Source organism: Lissotriton helveticus, chromosome 1_1 (genome assembly GCF_964261635.1).
Source record: "Lissotriton helveticus chromosome 1_1, aLisHel1.1, whole genome shotgun sequence".
Taxonomy (NCBI): Eukaryota; Metazoa; Chordata; class Amphibia; order Caudata; family Salamandridae; genus Lissotriton; species Lissotriton helveticus.
The window spans coordinates 1,057,969,713-1,057,987,120 of NC_136057.1; the positions used below are offsets into that span (position 1 = coordinate 1,057,969,713).

At 45.8% G+C, this 17,408-nt stretch overlaps 1 protein-coding gene across 1 annotated transcript in view; it reads left to right on the forward strand.

Annotated features, from left to right (window-relative positions):
* Window positions 1-17,408, forward strand: part of LOC144820832 (uncharacterized) — a 933,795-nt gene that overhangs the window by 538,026 nt on the left and 378,361 nt on the right. The window contains exon 16 of the mRNA XM_078677961.1: window positions 6,095-6,172. Coding sequence (XP_078534087.1) covers window positions 6,095-6,172 — 78 coding nt within the window. The remainder of the gene's footprint in view (window positions 1-6,094; window positions 6,173-17,408) is intronic.

Genomic DNA, 17,408 nt, shown 5'->3' on the forward strand with positions numbered 1-17,408 from the left:
AAAAGATTTGCCATTTATTGCAACAATAACCAAATTAATCACCTGGATGCTTCCATCTAGAATATCATATGTTACCTTTTACATTTACAAAGGTGTAACTTAGCATATTCACCCATACGCCTGCTTCTTTCAGCAATTGTAGCATATTTACAAAAAAGACAACATCTGTCTTTTTTCACAGTGCCTGCAATTAAAGCATTTATGGAAGGATTAAAAAGAATTATCCCTCCCAGGTTGCCACCTTCTCCAGTATGGAACCTAAACGTTGTTCTTAGAAGACTCATGGAACCCCCTTTTGAGCCTTTACATAAATGTGAACTGTAATTCCTCACGTGGAAAACAGCTTTCCTTATTGATATTACCTCTCTTAGAAAAGTAAGTGAGATACAAGCATTTACCATACAAGAACCATTTTTAGAACTACATCGTAACAAAGTAGTTTTAAGAACTAATCCAAAATTCCTTCCAAAAGTCATAACTCCTTTTCATTTAAACCAATCTGTAGAGTTACCTGTGTTTTTCCAAAACCCAGACTCTGTGACAGAAAGGGCTCTACACACATTAGATGTTAAAAATGCTCTTCTCTACTATATAGATAGGACTACATCTTTTAGAAAAACAAAACAACTGTTTGTGTCTTTCTCTCCACCTCATAAAGGCAATCCGATCTCTAAAGGTGGGATTGCAAGGTGGATTGTAAAATGTATGCAAATATGCTATCAAAAAGCAAAACGTACATTAACAGTTCCTCCTAGAGCGCACTCAACACGCAAACTAGGGGCCTCTATGGCTTTCTTAGGAAACATGCCCCTAGAGGACATATACAAAGCAGCAACATGGTCTACAACACACACCTTCACTAAACACTGCTGTGTTGATGTGCAAGCCAAGCAGCAAGCTGCAGTAGGCCAAGCTGTCCTCAAAACTCTCTTTCAAACTACTGCAACAGATACAGGTGACCACCACTAGGGGAGACACTGCTACACAATCGATGCTAAGTGTACAATCTGCAGCTCATATGCCTCGAATGGAAAATGCTACTTACCAGTATGCATCTGTTCTTGGCATGTAGAGCTGCAGAGTTGTACACGCCCTCCCGCCTCCCCGGGATCTGTATCTGTTCCAGTTCTATCTTACTTAGATGCACACACATGGACATCATTTACTTTACTTCTAATAACTCCATCATTTCCCATCATGGCAAAAAACAATCTAAGGATGGAGCCGATGCCCATGCGCACCATCGTCCAAGGTAGGAGTCACCTATCTCGTGACTACAAAGACTTCTTCCAAGACGACAACAACATGCAATCATCTGAGCCCAACACCAGGTGGCGATTTAATGCTAAGTGTACAACTCTGCAGCTCTACATGCCAAGAACAGATGCATACTGGTAAGTAGCATTTTCCATATGTGGGGCACATATATGATTGTGTTTCTGGGGTCCCGCGCATGGGCGGGAATATTCTAGTGCTTATGACTTTGATGCGGATACCCCTGGAAGAGAACTAGGATTACAGAAAGTAACTAATCCTTCTTGGCATGTAGAGCTGCAGAGTTACACACACCCACCTGACTCCCCGGCTACTTTTATCTTTTCCAGTATTATCTTAATTAGATACAGCTTACATGGACATCCTTCTTTTTCTTGCAAAGCTCCATCATTTCCCTAAGGCGAAAAACAATCTGAGGATGGAGCCGATACCCATGCGCAATGTGGTCCAAAGGAGGAGTCACCCATCTTGTGACTTCCAAAGAACATTTCAGGACAAAAACAAGTGCAAACATCCGGGCCCAATACTTGGTGGCGATCTATGCGCAGTGTGTAACTCTGCAGCTCTACAAGCCAAGAACAGATGCATACTGGTAAATAACATTTTCCTTTTCGTATAAGTACATTTCTGAGAATGGCTACTAGAGCACGTAAGACCATGCCCGATCCCTGAGATTTTATTATGACTGACTATCTTTGTATGATTGTAGGATGTCATAATGTTTTATATAATAGTAATTTATTTATTTATTACCAATGAAGTTATTTTTAGCTTGTAATCTAATTCATCAAAATGTTATGGCTATATCATTGTAAATTCTCTCATTGCCTTGTATTTCTAAACTCTCCGCTTGTCATCTAACTTGTTATGATGCTGTGCTTTTATGGGTACTAATTTACCCTAATAAAGTTTATGAACCGAACTGAACTGAAACTTTTATAAGATTTTGTTCGGTAGTGAACTAGGTGACCTAGAGAAGACAAACAAATTGGGTTAGAAAACTGCATAATGCAGATACCGATCAAGACATATCATTAGAATTGGCCGCAAAAACTTTTCTCTCAGTTAACTCGAAGGCGCAGCACTATAAGACAATATTTAAGTTATAACTTACGCCGGCCAAATTATTTGGGTGGAAAAAAAGGGAGGATGATAAGTGCCCCAGGTGTGGGGTTGGTCCGGCTGAGTTGGTTCATATGTTTTATGGCTGCAATAAGTTGGGAGAAGGTATTTGGGACAAGAGTCTATCTCACCCCTTCCCTGATGGTACTGGGCCATGATAGTAGCAGTATGTTACATTCGACGCAGATTAGCTTTGTTTTCATATCAGTTAGTTGCTAGACTGCTAATCGCATAAAGATGGAAGGATCCAGAAACCCCTACGTTCCAATCTTGGTTGGATGAATTAATAGCGATCTACATTCAAGAATGAACCTTAAAGGATTGCAAGGGGTGACAGGCTAGGAAATGGAGACAAAAGATCTGGTCCCTTATGTCAAATTGGCTAGGTAGTTAGTTCAATTTTGGGAGATTGATTGGTCTCTAGCAACAACAAAAAAGAAAATAAAGCTTTTCTTCCTTCCATCAAGGGAAAGCTGGTTCAGGTGTTCACGGACAACAGTACCGCATGTGGTACTGCAACAAACAGAGCGGGTGAGGTTTAATTAGAGACCCAGCGTCTCCGGACATGGCTGGAGGGCAGGGCATATCCCTGGCTGTTCAACATTTGGCAGGTTCCCTGAACACCAGGGCTGACCAAATCGGCTGTTGATGCCTAGCGTATCACGAATGGCGCCTCCATCCGGAGGTGGCACACGGTCTGTTTCAGAAGTGGGAATAGCCTTGGTTAGATCTGTCCACCTCCGCCGAGAACACGCAATGTCAGCAGTTTGTGCAATGGTGTTTCCTAGGCGGCACTCGTTCAGCAACGCTTTTCACCTCAAGTGGATCTCGGGCCTCCTGTACACATTTCCGCCAATACTACTCCTTTCCGGAGTGCTCTAGAAGATCAGGAGCGACTGGGTCCAAGTCATTCTTGTGTCAAGCTGGTATCCCGAGCTTCTCCAACTGAGCATCAATCCTCTAAGCAGGCTGCCCCTTCAGGAGGATCTTCTGTCGAAGCAGCTGGGGATGGTCCTCCACCTGAACCTGTCAACTCTGCGCCTCTTGCATGGAAATCGAGCAGCGGCAGTTGACAGCATTCGATCTTCCTGCCGAAGTCTATGATGTCCTTCTCTTTATTTTGAACCTTGCCCAGCAGTGCTCTGCTCTGGGCACCCTTAAAGGGTACCTTTTGGCTTTATCTGCCTTTTTGAGGCTGCCAGACAACCCTCTTAATTTAAATCCCCTATTGTAAATATATTTATTATGGGTCTTGCATATATGTTCACCCCTGCCCCATTCATCATGCCTCATTGGGACCTTAAATTGATTTCCATCTCCCTGATGTGCTCTCTGTTCGAAGCTCTGCACAACACCCTCTCCAGCTGCTTTCCATCAAAACCACCTTTTTAGGGGCAACAACTTCTGCCAGAAAGGTGAACGAAATGCAGGCGCTGTCATTCAAGCCTTCTTACCTGACCCTCTTCCCTGATAAGTTGGTGCTTGGCACTATGACCTCTTTTTTACCAAAAGTGGTAACACCATTCCATCTGGGGCAATCAGTCTCCTTACCCACCTTCTATGCTCCGCCACACCCCTCTGAGGAGGAGCGACTCCACCATCTCGACCCAAAAAGAGCATTGCTGTTCTACCTTGATCGCACTAAAGAGTTCCGGGTGAATGACCAACTCTTCGTAGGGGAACGTTGGATCAAGAAAGGCTGTGCAGTGCAGAAGAGGACTATCTTGCAATGGGTCATCCTGTGCATCAAAATTTGCTTCGCTCTGGCCAAGAAACATCCTCCTAAAGGGTCAAGAGCACATAGGACCAGAGCTAAGGCTGCGACCACAGCATTGCAACGTGGTGTTCCAGTTCTTGACATTTCTCAGGAAGCAACGTGTGCTTTACTGCACATATTAACTAAGTACTATGCCTGGACAGTCAAGTCCGCAGGGATGGTCTTTTTGGCCACTCTGTCCTGCATGACTTCCTGGTCAAAACTTGTTTGCAGTTCCTCTTCCAGGGATCGTATTGCTGGTGTATCTATTCTAAGGTAAGGAATCTGCTGCTAGATGTATCAGATGGACAAATTACTTACCTTTGGTAACGCGTTATCTGGTAGAGCAATAATCTAGCTGCAGATTCCACCTGACACACCCATCCCTCCGCACTGCAGACAGGTTTGTAGGGTCATGGCTGATCTCTTTCAAGGCCCTAGTTGTTCTAAACACACTACTGTTGGTGCACCTCATGGATATGTGTCTTCCTGGCGTGGGAAGTTGTGAAAAGTAACTGAGGCAGCATGCCGATGTGGCGCATATATAGGTGATGCAGACATCCCTTCTGGTGCGGACACTAACGACGACATTACGCAGACCGACACCACCTACCGGCATACATGGGTTTTGCTCGAGCAAAAGTCTTCCGTAGACGCCCTGATGCCTGGGAAATTCTAAAGTAAGGAATCTGCGGCTAGATCATGTCTCTACCAGATAAGGCGTTATTGAAGGTAAGTAACTTGTCCTTTAGAAAACTAGTACATCTTCTGTCAATATTTGAATACAATAAGAATAATATAACTAGGTAAATTTAAAGACAACATCCACATAGTCTTAGTCAATTAGCTGTTATATTCCTAATCAAAACACAGTGAAGACAGTAAATTGGTTTGAGTCAACATATAGCAATCACTGTGTTGTACCTGGTATGGTTCATAACATAGAGCAGGGCATATAAGGTCAGAATCATTCAGGATGTACAATTTGGTTATGGATCTGAAGTCACTGAGTTCCATATTGGATGAGGATTAGAGCCTGATGACAGGTGGTCGCTGCCAAATGTGTTCTAGTGTCATCTCCGTATCAGTTAAAAATGAATGTTATCTTTTGCCTTAAGATATTATGCATTTGTCAACTGTGGCATTAGTTTGTTAAAATAGCCATAAATGAATTTCTGCCTCCCTATTGAGACCATGTAGTACTGTGTCAAGATGTAATATACATTCACTTTCTTTATGTCTGAGTTGTAGTTCCATATACCCACTCTTAGATGATTTAGGTATGTGGTCAATGCTATAGGATGAAAAGGTCTTTTGGTGCTCAGGTTTATTTGAATAGGGCTCAGCCTTATGAGAACAAGTACTCATTTGAACTTTAATATTAACCTTCCAACATTGGAACAACCCTAGACCTATTATAGCCATTTAGGTGAAACACGTGTTGGCTGAATTATAACTTTGCTTCATTCATCTGTATGGAAGTCACATTTCGTAATGGAATAGGCAAAAGAATATTAATAAAAAAGTGTACTCAAATAGCATTTAAGATTTTACTCTTGATACAGGCGTATACTATGTAATACTTCACAATCTCTCATTTTTCTAATTTACTCATACTGGAATATGGGGGACTCCCCGCTAGAAGAAGTATATAAAAATTACAAACCTATTAAATGGATAAAGGTATGTAGGTGTAGAACCAGACTGGTGGAGGGGCCACCTGATAGTAACACCTGATAATTAAAAAGCAATCCTGAAATGAAGCTCCAAATGACATGTGAAAGGTGCAACATGAATTAAATATGTCTTGTGTAGTGGGCTGTAATGCAGGCATGGATTGATTACACTAAGATTGTGTGTTAAAAAGATTTGCGGCGAATAAAAAATATTTCAAACAGGATTACAATAAGTATCTAAGTTTGCACAGTTTGTTTTTTCCAGTTGCCTCTCTCATGGACAATTCACATCCCAGAAAAGCAGTGTGTGGAAGACTGTGAAAATATGTTTAAAGAGGAACCGGTGAGTGAGCATTAGAAAAGTGAAACTAGTTATAGATTTCTTTTAGTGAAAGATTATGGATGACTAGGTCGGAGTCAGGACTGTGAATATACTGAAGAGGTTGACAAAGATCTTATTGTGAACGCATTGCTTTTTCAGCAACATATCCTTCTGGATGGTCCTAATGCCCATGTATCTCAGGAGCAGAGGCAATGTTTAGGAGAACAAAAGAACATTGTTATATAGGTAACAGTGAGTTAAAAGATTTTTTTCACATAGTTGGGCCTTTAATTTGAAGTTCTTCTGTCCAATGATATCAATGAAATGTCATTGTGCTTCATTCTGTAGGAAGCACAATGTGGCCACCCGGTATTCATCTTGCTGTAGGAGGTCTCCAAAGAGACTTGGACTATAGTGGCATTGTATTGTGTTGGTAATGTTTTAAAGCCGAAATATGTTTCAAATTCACATACCATGTTTATTCTGCCATCTAGCTATTGATACACTTGTTTTAAAACAATGTGGGTAACAGTGCATTTGTTTAGGTTGAACAGTGCCACACCCATCTAAGTTTTATTTATATAATTGTTTTCTGACGTTGGGCTTGGTCAAGCTGAGGAAATGTCCCCTGAAAAAAACAAAAACAGATTCACTGTTTTGTTCTACAGTGAGATTCTGGGTTCAGCTTTCTTAACATTTGTATGTGAAGTTATGCAAAGTTTTAAGCTGTCTAGCAAAGACATGGGGACTGACCGCATACACTGCTGTGCCTTTTTAAATTCACTGCTCTTCCATGCCTTTCATGCTGCTCAGATAAGGGTAAGACATGTTTTTATCACCTGCCTACCCCTGACTTGCAGGAATTCTTATAGCAAGCCAGTTGCCCAAAACTAAGGCCTTTTGAGTAAACCCTAAATTACACAAGTCATTGGTCGGCTCTGAACAGTCAACGCCTGATCACTGAATTCGATTTTTGATCAGTATTACAATGCCATGTAGGTTGTTTCTGTAGCCCTTCCCAAAGTCAACTCATGACAAAGTGACTTCTAGGCTTAAAAAAGTTCCTTCAGCACTTTATGTATTTTCACACTGTGTTGCTTCAGAGACATGCCAAATCTTGTCTGGCATTGCAACCTTTTATCCATTGTGCACACAGAGCTGTTAGGCTCCAGGCACCGCTTCTTGGTGACTTGGCCAGTGCAAAAAAGGTAGGCATATTAACATGTCAAAAACTGATTACTTTGACATTTGTTAATCTTAAATTTTGCCTACAACAGTTCAGACTTTCAGTGGCAGTCCTGAACCCATGGTTTTAAAGCCACACAAGTGGGTGATGTATAATCCACGATGTACCATCAGTTCTGTGGCCAGTTGTGGCTTTTGTATCATATTTACATGGTTTTACTAAAGACACTGTACAGCATTTGAAATTAAATACTTGTAGTCATGTTTGGGGTTAGAGCACTTACATTGTGTGTTATCAGTCTCCTAGTGCCCAGAATCAATATGCCAACAGAATCCAGTCAAAGCACTGAGAGAAACATGAAAAAGCATTCCTGAAGGAATCTTCAAACATTGTGCACATTTCATGAATCTCAAATCTGTTGATGGCTATTTAAAAATGTCTGTTTTTACTCTTGTGGCAAGAGTGGGTTTCTGTGGATCAACATAGTATGTAAGCGGTATTTGCCATGCAAGCATGAACATACCAGGTGCCCAGCTTGTGTTAAATGCCATACTGCTCAGTTACATTGATCAAAATGTAAAACTCTCTGTTCCCTGCTCTCGGAGAGAAGGCCAATTTATGAGGCAGATAACTATACCATTAGTAATGAGAGGCCTCAACTGATGAGTCCTAAAGAATACGGACATCACAAGAAGCTTAATACAATATTGAGCTTTTTGACTATCACAATATTAAAAAAATGTAAATACTGCACTGCTTTTTGTTCCTAACAGTCCTGTAACTCTGTAGGCTTGTTGAGGCCTGCTACTTTTAAAATAATTAGCCCTGAGGCTGTAGTATCAAAACAATGCCTCTCCACAAATGGCTGAATATATGGCTCTGAGAAGTAAATGCCACAAAGGCCTTAAGAATACTCAGTATTTTGGTGTCAATGACCGAGCATATCAGACTTTGATAATTTTTAAAGACGGAAATTATAGAGGAAGATGCTGAAAATATACATTAAAAAGAAACAGTCATGCAGCAAAAGGATTCTCTTTCTGTGCTGAAACATTGGCACCAATTCTCCAGAGAAAGATGAGATTCTGAAATGTAAGAACTTTATTTTTCTGATGGATACTTCTGCCTGTGGATTCCTCACCTTTTGAATATCCCCTGCGCCAGCATTCCGCAGGAAATTGTATCCTAGCTCTCCCCACGCCGATGAGAACGTCACAATGGGCCGGCTCCGCACGCGGCATCGTGTGATGTCACCGGAGCCACAAAAGGACCTTGTCGGTACGATGATGTCAGTTCCCTTTTTTCCGCACCGTCGACGCGAATGTTTTTTCTTGGCTCTCCATTTTCATAGGGAGAAAACGTATCCTTCTTTCTGTTTTTTTAGGAAATGGCTACTTTGGGGAAAACGAGTTTTAAACCGTGTAGAGAATGTGGCGGGCACATGTCCATTACGGACCCGCACGAAAACTGCCATTGGTGCCTTTCTTCGGACCACGATGTCGAGGAGTGCAGAAGCTGTAGAAAAATTAACCAGAAAGCGATCAAGGATCAAGAGGCCAAGTTATTTATGGCCAAAGCTAAGGAGAAGAGAGGAAGGAAAAGGGTGATGTTTTCGCTGTCGCACACGTCGAGATCGAAAAAACATAAGAGGTCCAAGAAGAAACACACTTAACGACATCGCTCTTTGAAGTCAAGAGTACCGACAGCGAAGACGAGGTTGCGATCGAAGTCGAGGTCAGTGACTCCAGTTGAACGATCTCGAAGAAAGGATTATATTTCTCCTTCGCCTTCTCCTTATGTGACGCCGGTATCATCTCCGAAGCCGGTGGCGTCTCCAGCTTCTGATGTCTCTTCTCATCATGATTCTCCGGCTCCAGCGGCTTCGCCGACTCTGGGTGACTCCTCTCCAGTCCGTGAGACTTCACCTGAGCGGGCGCCCAACCTGGCTTCGCAGGCTCCAGTTCAGCCTCAGGTGACTCCCCATCAGGAACGTGTGGATCTTTACCCTCTTTTTCCTGCTCCTGGGGCTGATTCATCGCATTTTTTAAATGCTATGTTTGGCATGTTTGCTAGAGCCTCGACTCCATCTTGCGTGCCTTTGGGCCCCATGGGTCTGTTGGCTTTTAACCTAGGTGAACCTCAATACTATCCCCAGGCTCCTTTTATGCCATTCAGGCCGCCGACTCCGGCTTGCCAGCGCCTCCACTCCGGCTCCGCGGACACCATCTGCGGTTGGGTCGGCTCCGCAGCGAGATCGGTCGACGTCGAGGAATGACGAAGAGGCTCCTCCAGCGATGTTGCTGTTGTTTTCTCCGACGTTGAGTAGGGCTCCACCGACATCGTTGCCTAAACATCGCTCCAGGAGAGAGGCACAAAGGTTACTTGAGGAGGAGTATCTGCATGAGCAGGAGGAAGGTGAAATTACAGAATCTGTGGATGAATTTGAAAGCCTGGTTCTGGAGCAGGAAAGGGGTCAGGGTTGCTACTCCCAGTATTTTCTGATTCCCAAAAAGGATGGTCGTTTGAAACCAATCTTGGACCTTAGGATTTTGAACCTTTACCTCAGGCAGGAGAAGTTCAAAATGTTAATCTTAGCACAGGTTCTTCTTGCGCTGCAACAGGAAGACTGGATGGTGTCCATCGATCTGCAGGATGCGTACTTTCATCTTCCCATCATGAAGTCGAATCGGAAGTATCTCCGGTTCATGGTAGGATCGCAACACTACCAGTTTGCTGTCCTCCCGTTCGGTGTTACTTCAGAACCTCGTGTCTTTACAAAGGTGATGGCTGTGGTAGCGGCATATCTCAGAAGGTTAGGGGGGCCTGGTTTCCCCTACCTGGACGACTGGCTGCTCAAAGCGGAGTCTCCAGAGTTGGTTTCGTGCCACTTGCAAGTGACAACTCATCTGTTGTTCAAATTGGGTTTCTCGATAAATGTACCCAAATCTCACCTGGTGCTTTCTCAGCGCAGCCTATTTATAGGTGCAATACTGGACACTTCTGTATGTCGAGCATACCCGCCTCCGCAGAGGATTCTCGACATACAAGAAATTATTCCTTTGTTTTACGATGGAGCGGTTGTTCCAGTCCTGAACGTTCTTCGCATGCTCGGTCTGTTTGCTTCCTGCATTCTGTTGGTCTACCATGCATGCTGGCATATGAGGGTACTCCAGTGGTGCCTCCGCAGGCAGTGGTATCAGAGCAACTGAGATCTCGGGAGAAGATCAAAATCTGCAGCGGAGCTGTCTTGGTGTAGTGTGCAGGGCAACCTGTCTCAAGGAAAGCCCTTTCAGCCTCCTCCGCCGGTGGCCACAGTAATCACGGATGCCTCCATTCTAGGGTGGGGTACTCATCTGGGGGAATCTGGAGATCAAAGGTCTTTGGTCTCCAGAGGAAAGGCTCCTTCACATCAACCGGTTGGAACTGAGGGCGATACGTTTGGCGCTCAAGGCCTTTCTCCCTTCCCTTCGCGGTTGGTCTGTTCAGGTCCTGACGGACAACACCACCGCGATGTGGTACATCAACAAACAGGGAGGTGTAGGGTCGTTCCGTTTCTGCCGAGAGACGATGCGACTCAGGCTCAGGGTCAACGGATTTGTGTGTTTGCAAATCATCTGGCCGGGTTACTAAATGTTCGTACGGACAGTCTCAGTAGGCGTTACTCTGCCGATCACGAGTGGCGGCTTCATCCGGAGGTGGTCCATCACATCTTTCAGATGTGGGGGTCTCCTCGGTTGGACCTGTTTGCCACTCTGGAGAACGCGCACTGCCCATTGTTCTGCAGTCTCCAGCATCCGTTGCAGGGAGCGTTGGGGGACGTGTTTCAGATAGATTTGAGTTCTCAGCTTCTTTACTCGTTCCTTCCCCCCCCCCCATACCCTTGATTCCTCGGGTTCTGAGGAAGATTCGCCAAGACCGGGCCCAAGTTATATTGATCGCCCCGGATTGGCCAAGAAGGGTGTGGTACACAGACCTACTTCATCTCTCATTGCATCCTCCGCTCCGTCTCCCTCACAGGGCAGACCTCCTCGCAGTCGCTGGGGCAGATTTTACATCCCCACCTCCAGAGCCTGCACCTTAATGCCTGGAGATTGAACAGGGCAACCTGAGTTCTTTCTCTCTCCCACCAGAGATAGTGGATGTTATTTTATCGTCCAGGCGACACTCCACTAAATCTGTTTACTCTTCCCGTTGGTCCAGGTTTGTGAAGTGGTGTGGAGAGCGGGATATCGATCCTCTTAAGGCCCGTTTATCTAACATTTTGGAATTTTCACTTTCTTTGGCACAGCAAGGTTGTGCTGTAGCTACTGTCAAAGGCTATTTATCTGCTTTGTCAGCCTTAATATGTTTGCCGGATCAGCCATCCTTATTTACGTCCCCCATTGTAATGAGGTTCATTAAGGGCCTTACAAATATGTTTCCTCCCACTCCTTACATTATGCCACAGTGGGATTTGAATCAAGTCCTTACGTTTCTGATAGGTTCTCCTTTTGAGCCTCTTCACTCTTGTCCGTTGAGGCTTCTTACTTTTAAAACGGTTTTCTTGATTGCCATTACCTCGGCTAGGAGGAAGCAACAGAACAGAGAGCAGAGGCTAATAGAATCCGCACCCAACACGTGAATAGTGTCCCCTTATTTAATTGAAGGTGCACGAAACCAAGGAGTACTTCCCCCTATACTCTCCACAGTGTAGGAACTAATCCTACACATTTAATACTACAACAAAAGGGTTTCAGCACTCTATAGACAGATTAACAATACTTCTTATCACAGTCCACTTCAAATAAGTACTGAGAAGGTGATTGCCCATAAGAAAAAAAGGCATCCAAATTCGATAGATGTATTTCTTGTTCCAAAATTCTTTTTATTATTCACAGAACAGAATCTTCTTTCACAGACGGATTTATCATAGCCAACGCGTTTCGTCTTAAGAGACTTCTTCAGGGCTTTAAGTATATGGCATATGTTATATTCTTCAGGCATCGCGTAGTATTTCAAAAAAGCAGTATGAGTAAAACCCTCGATACAGTGTTCTAACAGTCTTAAAACGGCATAATAACCGCACGCAATCCGGCAGTATGTAGGTTTTGCCTTTTTTTAAATACTACGCGTTGCCTGAAGAATATAACATATGCCATATACTTAAAGCCCTGAAGAAGTCCCCTAATGAGACGAAACGCGTTGGCTATGATGAAAGTCAGGACCAGGATTCTCAATCCTCGAATTGATAGAAATATAAACCCACCCCTAATGATCCCACCTACAATAAAGGTCAACTCCCTTTAGATTCCCTGGTAGTGACCAATGCTAGGAAGCAGGCCAACTCCCAGACCTCCGGTGATGCCCCTCCTCCAGACGAAGAGTCAAACCTGCTAGATGGTTCCTGCAAACGAGTTGCTGCCCAAGCAGCTAATCACTGGAGGCTAGCTAATGCACAAGTATTACTTGCCAGATACGATAGGGCTCAGTACGACAAGCTTCAGGGCCTTATGTAGCATTTACCTGACTAATACAAGGCCAAAGCCAATGATTTGATTCAGAAGGGCAAATGAATAACAAACACATCCATTAACTGTGCCCTCGATGCAGCAGACACTGCATCTAGATAAATCAACACTAGTGTGTGTTAGACCTGACACCTTTTGGCGTGGTTCTTCCCCCATCTTTTTGCCTCTGACTCATGTGTTTTGATGCTGTGCTGGATTTCGTTTTTGCTGATTGAGATGCTTTGGACACTCTGCCACTGCTGATCAGTGTCAGAGTGTGAGTGCTCCCTCTGTAAATTGTAATATTGATTGGCATATTTGTATCACCCCGAAGTCCCTAGTAAAGTGCACTGTGTGTGCCAGGGCTGGTGATGACAAATGCTACTAGTGGGCCTGCAGAGCAGATTGCGCCACCCACATGAGTAGCTTTAAAATGGTGATTCAGGCCTGCCAGCGCAGAGCCTGTGTGCAGTCAGTGACTGCCATGTCAGCCTGGCCAGTGTCCCCACTGGCTAGGCCTAACCCTTCCCTGTCTGTGCACATCAGTCACCCCTATGGAAGGCTCAAGGTACCCCCCTGGGCAGGGTGCAGTGTATGGATAAGGTAGAGCATGTACTAGTGCAGGTAGTATGCTCTGGTAGTGGGCTGCAGCCATGTTATGTGCTCACTGCTGAAAGGCTATCTTGCTCCATAGAGTAACATGGAGGAGGCTGGGCCCATGTGATACCAGCCTATCTTCCCATAGGAACAAGAAGGAACATAAGTGAAAGATATCCCTGAACTCAGAATTTAATGACACATCTTTTAGTGAAGGGTGTTTTTAAATCCTGTGTGGGAGAATAGCACTTTTAGAAAGTGGTTGTTCTCTTGTCTAAACCTTTCTGTGTGCCTGGGTTTGTGGAATGCCTGCCTGGTCTGGATGTGACAGGGGGGGCTGCAGAGCCCCAGAGGAGAGGGTGGGAGCCATCCCGGGGATGAAAGGGCACATCTGCCTGCCTGGGAGGTGGGAGGAAGGAATGCCTGATAAGTGCTGGGCTGTGCTGGTCTGCCTCCCACTGCTAGCCCCCTCCTGATGGACAACGGACACCTCTGGCCCTGAAGCTGACAGGAAGAAGAGAGCCAGAGACACCTCAGTGCTCCGCAACCCCCAGAACTGGTTTAGACTGGACCAAGGGCCTCCATGCACAAAGACTTCAAAGAACTTCAAAGACATTGAGGGGTATAAGGAAAGGACCCCTGACTACAGAGATTTAGATTCTGAAATTCTGCAACCAAGAAGGAACCTCGGCTGGAAGGAGGACAGCTAGAGAACTAAAAGAAGACTGCCTTGCTGTGTGCTCTAAGGGCTGACCTGTTCTACTGTCTACCTGGAAGCTGAGGAGAAGAAAAGGGCTTTGCTGTGTGCTGTGACCCTGCCTACTTGAAACTGCCAAGACTTTGCTGTGTGCTGTGTCTGCAACTTGAATCTCCAAGGGCCTGAGAAGAGCTGGCCCCCTGTCTGCAACCCAGGGACATAAAGGTTGCCCAAGGACTGCAAGACTCTGCTGTGCCCCCCTGAAGCTGCTGGGTGGCAAGGAGATCGTGAAACCTGGCCGGTTGTCTGCTTAGCGCACGGGCTGCTCTCTAATCTGCTTGAGAGCGCCGCGCTGACCCAGCCTGCTGAGTGGCCAAGATCGGCGTGTTCATCGACACGCAGGTGTGGGGCTTGCCGGAAGACTTGTGGGCCTTCACAGTGCGAGGCGCACTGAAAATCACTGCCAGCCGTGTCACCGCCGCGGCCCGGGGGCCAGGAATACCCCCCCCAAGATCGTCGATCGTTGGGGAGCTGAAGCGGCGAAGAACGAAGCCGCCGTGCTCCCATTGGTTGAGGGAGCCGAGCCCCCTCACTAACGCCGCGACGGGATTGGCCCGTGCGGTGCAGCGTCATCGTCATTGCCGAGCTGTGATTGGTGGAGGAGCCGAGCGTCATTGAAGGCCTCTCTCGGGAGCCGCACTGCCATTGGCTGACTCCCGGGTGCTGCTGGAGGCTCGCCCAGACGCCGCGACCGGATTGGTCCCCGTCCTCGGGACCCAGGGAAGCGTTGCGCGATCACCGCCGGACCCGGGAAGAAGAGACCAGCCCTCGCCGAGGGATTTCCCCGAGTGTCTTCCGCCCCGGCCTGCCGTCCCAGCCTGGAGAGCCAGGCCCGCTCCCTGCCGCTCGTTGGATGATCCAGAGCAGGCGGGGGAGCAGGAGGGACCGGCCGGGCCCGGGGGAGAGTGAGTTCTGGTGGGCGCAGGGCGCCGAAGGACACACAGAGGAGCGAGGCGGAACCGGGGAAAGAGGAGAGTCCCCGGGCCTCGCGAGGAAGCGCGCTTGCAGCGCTTAAAAGCCAAGAGTAAGATTTCAACGCTCACATTGGTTGACTGCTCGTTTTTAGAGCCACTTGAACAGAAATCAGGGGCATCATTATTTCTAGCCACTGATTTGAGAGATTAGAGACTATTTTTGTTTTGATTCTGAGAACTGCCCCTCCAGACCATTCCACTCCGGTCGGAGGTAGACTCTCACAGTTCCTACCTGTCTGGAATTCCATCACTACAGACAAGTGGGTAAGACAAATTATCCAGTATGGTTACTGCCTGGAACTTACTTCAACTCCCCCCCCCCCCCCAACATAACGCCCAAACAGCGTCCAATATCCACAGAACATCTGACACTCCTCAAGCAAGAAATTCTCTCACTGCTTCAAAAGTGTGCAATAGAACCAGTTCGCCTAGAGCATCAAGGGACGGGAGTTTACTCCCTATATTTTCTAATCCCCAAAAAGGACGTTACTCTCAGACCAATACTGGACCTCAGACCTTTCAACTTCTACATACAGACAGATCACTTTCATATGATCACTCTTAAACAAGTCCTTCCACTACTTCAACAAAGCGACTTCCTTGCAGCATTAGATCTCAAGGACGCCTACTTCCATATTCCCATACACCCTGCTCACAGGAAATAACTAAGATTCACAGTGGACTGCCAACTTATCAGTTTAAGGCTCTCCCATTCGGGGTAACCACCGCACCCTGAGTCTTCACAAAGTGTCTCGCGGTGGTAGCTGCACACTTACGAAGACAGCAAATCCATGTGTTTCCATACCTGGACGAATGGCTGATAAAAGCCAAGTCACACAGTCTGTGTGTTCATCACACTCACTAAACAATTCTACTGCTACACCACTTGGGGTTCACAATCAACCACGCCAAGTCACATTTACAGCCCTCCCTACATCAGTATCTAGGGGCCACCATAGACACTTCCAAAGCTCTAGCATACCCCAATCCAGCCAGGATAGCAAGTATTCAAACCCTCATCACAAAATGGCAACTCCAACACTCCCTTCCGATCGAGTGTTTATGCAGCTCATAGGAATGATGGCTTCTTGCATTATCATAGTACCTCACGCAAAACTTCAGATGTGCCCCTTACAAGAATGCTTAGCACGTCCGTGGAATCAGGCTCAAGGTCAACTTACAGATCTGGTGTTGGTGGACAGCCGCACACATTGCTCTACAGTGGTGGAAAACACAAAATCTTTTCATAGGGTAGCCGTTCCTAAAGCCAATTCCACAGATAATGCTAACAGCGGATGCATCTCTCACCGGCTGGGGAGCCCATCTCTTAAACCATACAATTCAGGGCAAATGGACCACCCAACAAAAACTGCTCCACATCAATCACCTACAATTACTAGCAATATTTCTAGCGTTAAGTCATTCCAAGCACATCTTCTCAACAAAACTGTCCTAGTCCGCACGGACAATATGACAGCAATGTATTACATACAAAAACATGGAGGAACACACTTGTTGCAGCTGTATCAGCTAACACAAAGTATATGGAGATGGGCCATTCCTCAAAATATATATCTTCTGGCAGAACATCTTCCAGGAGTGCACAATCAGATTGCGGATCTGCTCGGTCATCAGTCACAGCACATCCACGAATGGGAACTTCATCCTCAAGTTCTTCAACCATTTGTCCACATGTGGGGCCACCCAGACATAGATCTGTTCGCCACACACGCAAACTCAAAATGCCCAACCTTCGCCGCCAGGTTTCCACACCTGTTGTCCAAGGGCAATGCGATATGGATGAACTGGTCAGGCAGATTTGCGTACGCTTTTCCGCCACTCCCACTCATTCCACTAGTAGTACTCAAGCTCAAGCAACAGTCTCTCAAAACTATCCTAGTTGCTCCCACATGGGCACGGCAACCATGGTTCACAACACTCCTCGAACTCTCAGTAGTTCCACATCAAATATTACATCTCTCCCCAACACTGCTAACGCAGACCATGGAGAGATAAGGCACCTAGATCCAGCACAACTGAATCTATCGATCTGGCTCCTGAAGTCCTAGAGTTTGGTTACCTTAACCTCCCACCGGACTGTACGGACATTATCAGAGAAGCCAGACGCCCTACTACTAGGGCGTGCTATGCAGCCACATGGAAATGTTTCCTCATTTACTGCAATCACAACAAATCTGACCTGCTAGATGCTTTAGTTCAGAACATCATTTACTATTTACTGCATCTACAAAGATGT